General features: G+C 70.5%; 1 protein-coding gene across 1 annotated transcript in view; it reads left to right on the top strand.

Annotated features, from left to right (window-relative positions):
* The window catches only part of LOC105303426, a 63,183-nt gene that overhangs the window by 51,147 nt on the left and 10,557 nt on the right, over nt 1–1,479 (top strand). The window contains exon 9 of the mRNA XM_023521501.1: nt 28–163. Coding sequence (XP_023377269.1) covers nt 28–163 — 136 coding nt within the window. The remainder of the gene's footprint in view (nt 1–27; nt 164–1,479) is intronic.

Below are 1,479 nucleotides of genomic sequence, written 5' to 3' on the forward strand. Positions count from 1 at the left end.
GGCCCCGGGCCCGCCGCTGCTGGGCAGCCTGGAGCTGCTGCGGTTCCGCGAGTCAGGCATCGCCTCCGAGGACGAGTCCGCCAGCGAGGACAGCGAGGAGGACCCGCCCCGCCTGCAGCACCTGCGGCGGCGCCAGGCGCTGGGCGACAGCCTCGACGACGAGGTGGCCGTGTAGGCAGGGCCGGGAGGGGGCGCTGCCGTGCTGGCTGCCGGCACAGTTACCACTTCAGACGAGGAGAGGGGGCACCGGCTCCCTGAGGCCGTCGGCTCCTCCCCCGCTGCAGTGTGTGGGCCGGGGGCCTTGCGGGCCCGCGGCTTTGGGACAGAGTTCCCCGGAGGACACCCCGTGCTGCGTCTGTGTGCCCAGCAGCCCCTCGCGCTCCCCGCTCTGTGGCTGGACTGGACTGGGAAGGGGGCGTCGTACGTTCTCAGGTGCTTTGTGTGAGGGTGTTCGGGTCGCCCGACCCTGCCCCGCGGACAGGGTGGTCTCTTCGGTGTGAGCGTGCACGTGGGCCGTGTCACGTGGTGTGAGCCGAGCTGCACCCACACGTGTTCCGTGGCTGGGTGTTAGTGTCGCTTCACTGGGAGCTGGTGCTGGACAGCGCCCAGGCCCTGCTGGGAATGCCCGTGGGAGAATGGCCTCTCTGCGGCCACCGGTCACTCTGGTCTGCCCACTTCCCGCCTGCGAGCCCTGGCGCTCCGCGTCCTGCCCGGGCTACGCCACTGCAGCTTTCCGAGCGTCCTGCCCCCGAAGGCCTCAGAGCCCCTGAGCCCGACGCCCCTCGGCCACCCTGCACTGGGCGGGAGCGGTTGGTTCTCACCGCGAAAACAGGAGCAGGAGCCGGTGGCCAAGACAGCGCAGGTGCCCTCTTCAGAATCACTGCCACTTGGGTCAGGGGCCACCGCTGTGCCACCCTCGCCCAGGTCTGCGGGCCGGTCCTTGAGCCCAGCGAGCAGCCGTTTTGCCATCTCGGCCCCACGCGGTCCCTGTGCCTGCGGGCGGCTCCGCTGGCTTCAGGGAGGCGGGAGGGCTGTGGACGGCTGCCAGGGGCCCGAGCAGGGCGTTCAGGGAAGTAGGTCTTTGTACTGGGCGACAGGTGACAGGCCACTCGAGGGTCAGTTGGTGAGGATGAGGCTGCCCCACAAAGGAGGTCCTCGGCCGTGATGTCGCTTTGTAATCTACGCGAGTGGCAGCGAGTGGCAGCTTCGTGTCAGCCTGGGTGTCGGAGGCGGGACGGCCGCGTGCGTGGGAAGGGCCCGTGGGCGCGTGTGGCTGGTGGCAAGGGCCGTGGGCCTCTGGGGTGTGGGAACCAGCGGTGGACTGGGTCGAGGAGGTGGCTCTGCTCGTCTCGTCCCCTGGTCAGTGTGGGGCTGGGTGCAGGTGCGTGAGGACAGGGCAGCTGGGACCAGGGGCTCCCCCAGCGGGTGCCCGGGCATCACAGCACTGGTGCCTTCGGGGGTGCAGGGCCCGGCCTCGAG

The sequence above is a fragment of the Pteropus vampyrus genome, unplaced genomic scaffold, assembly GCF_000151845.1.
Source record: "Pteropus vampyrus isolate Shadow unplaced genomic scaffold, Pvam_2.0 Scaffold304, whole genome shotgun sequence".
In the NCBI taxonomy this organism is placed as follows: Eukaryota; Metazoa; Chordata; class Mammalia; order Chiroptera; family Pteropodidae; genus Pteropus; species Pteropus vampyrus.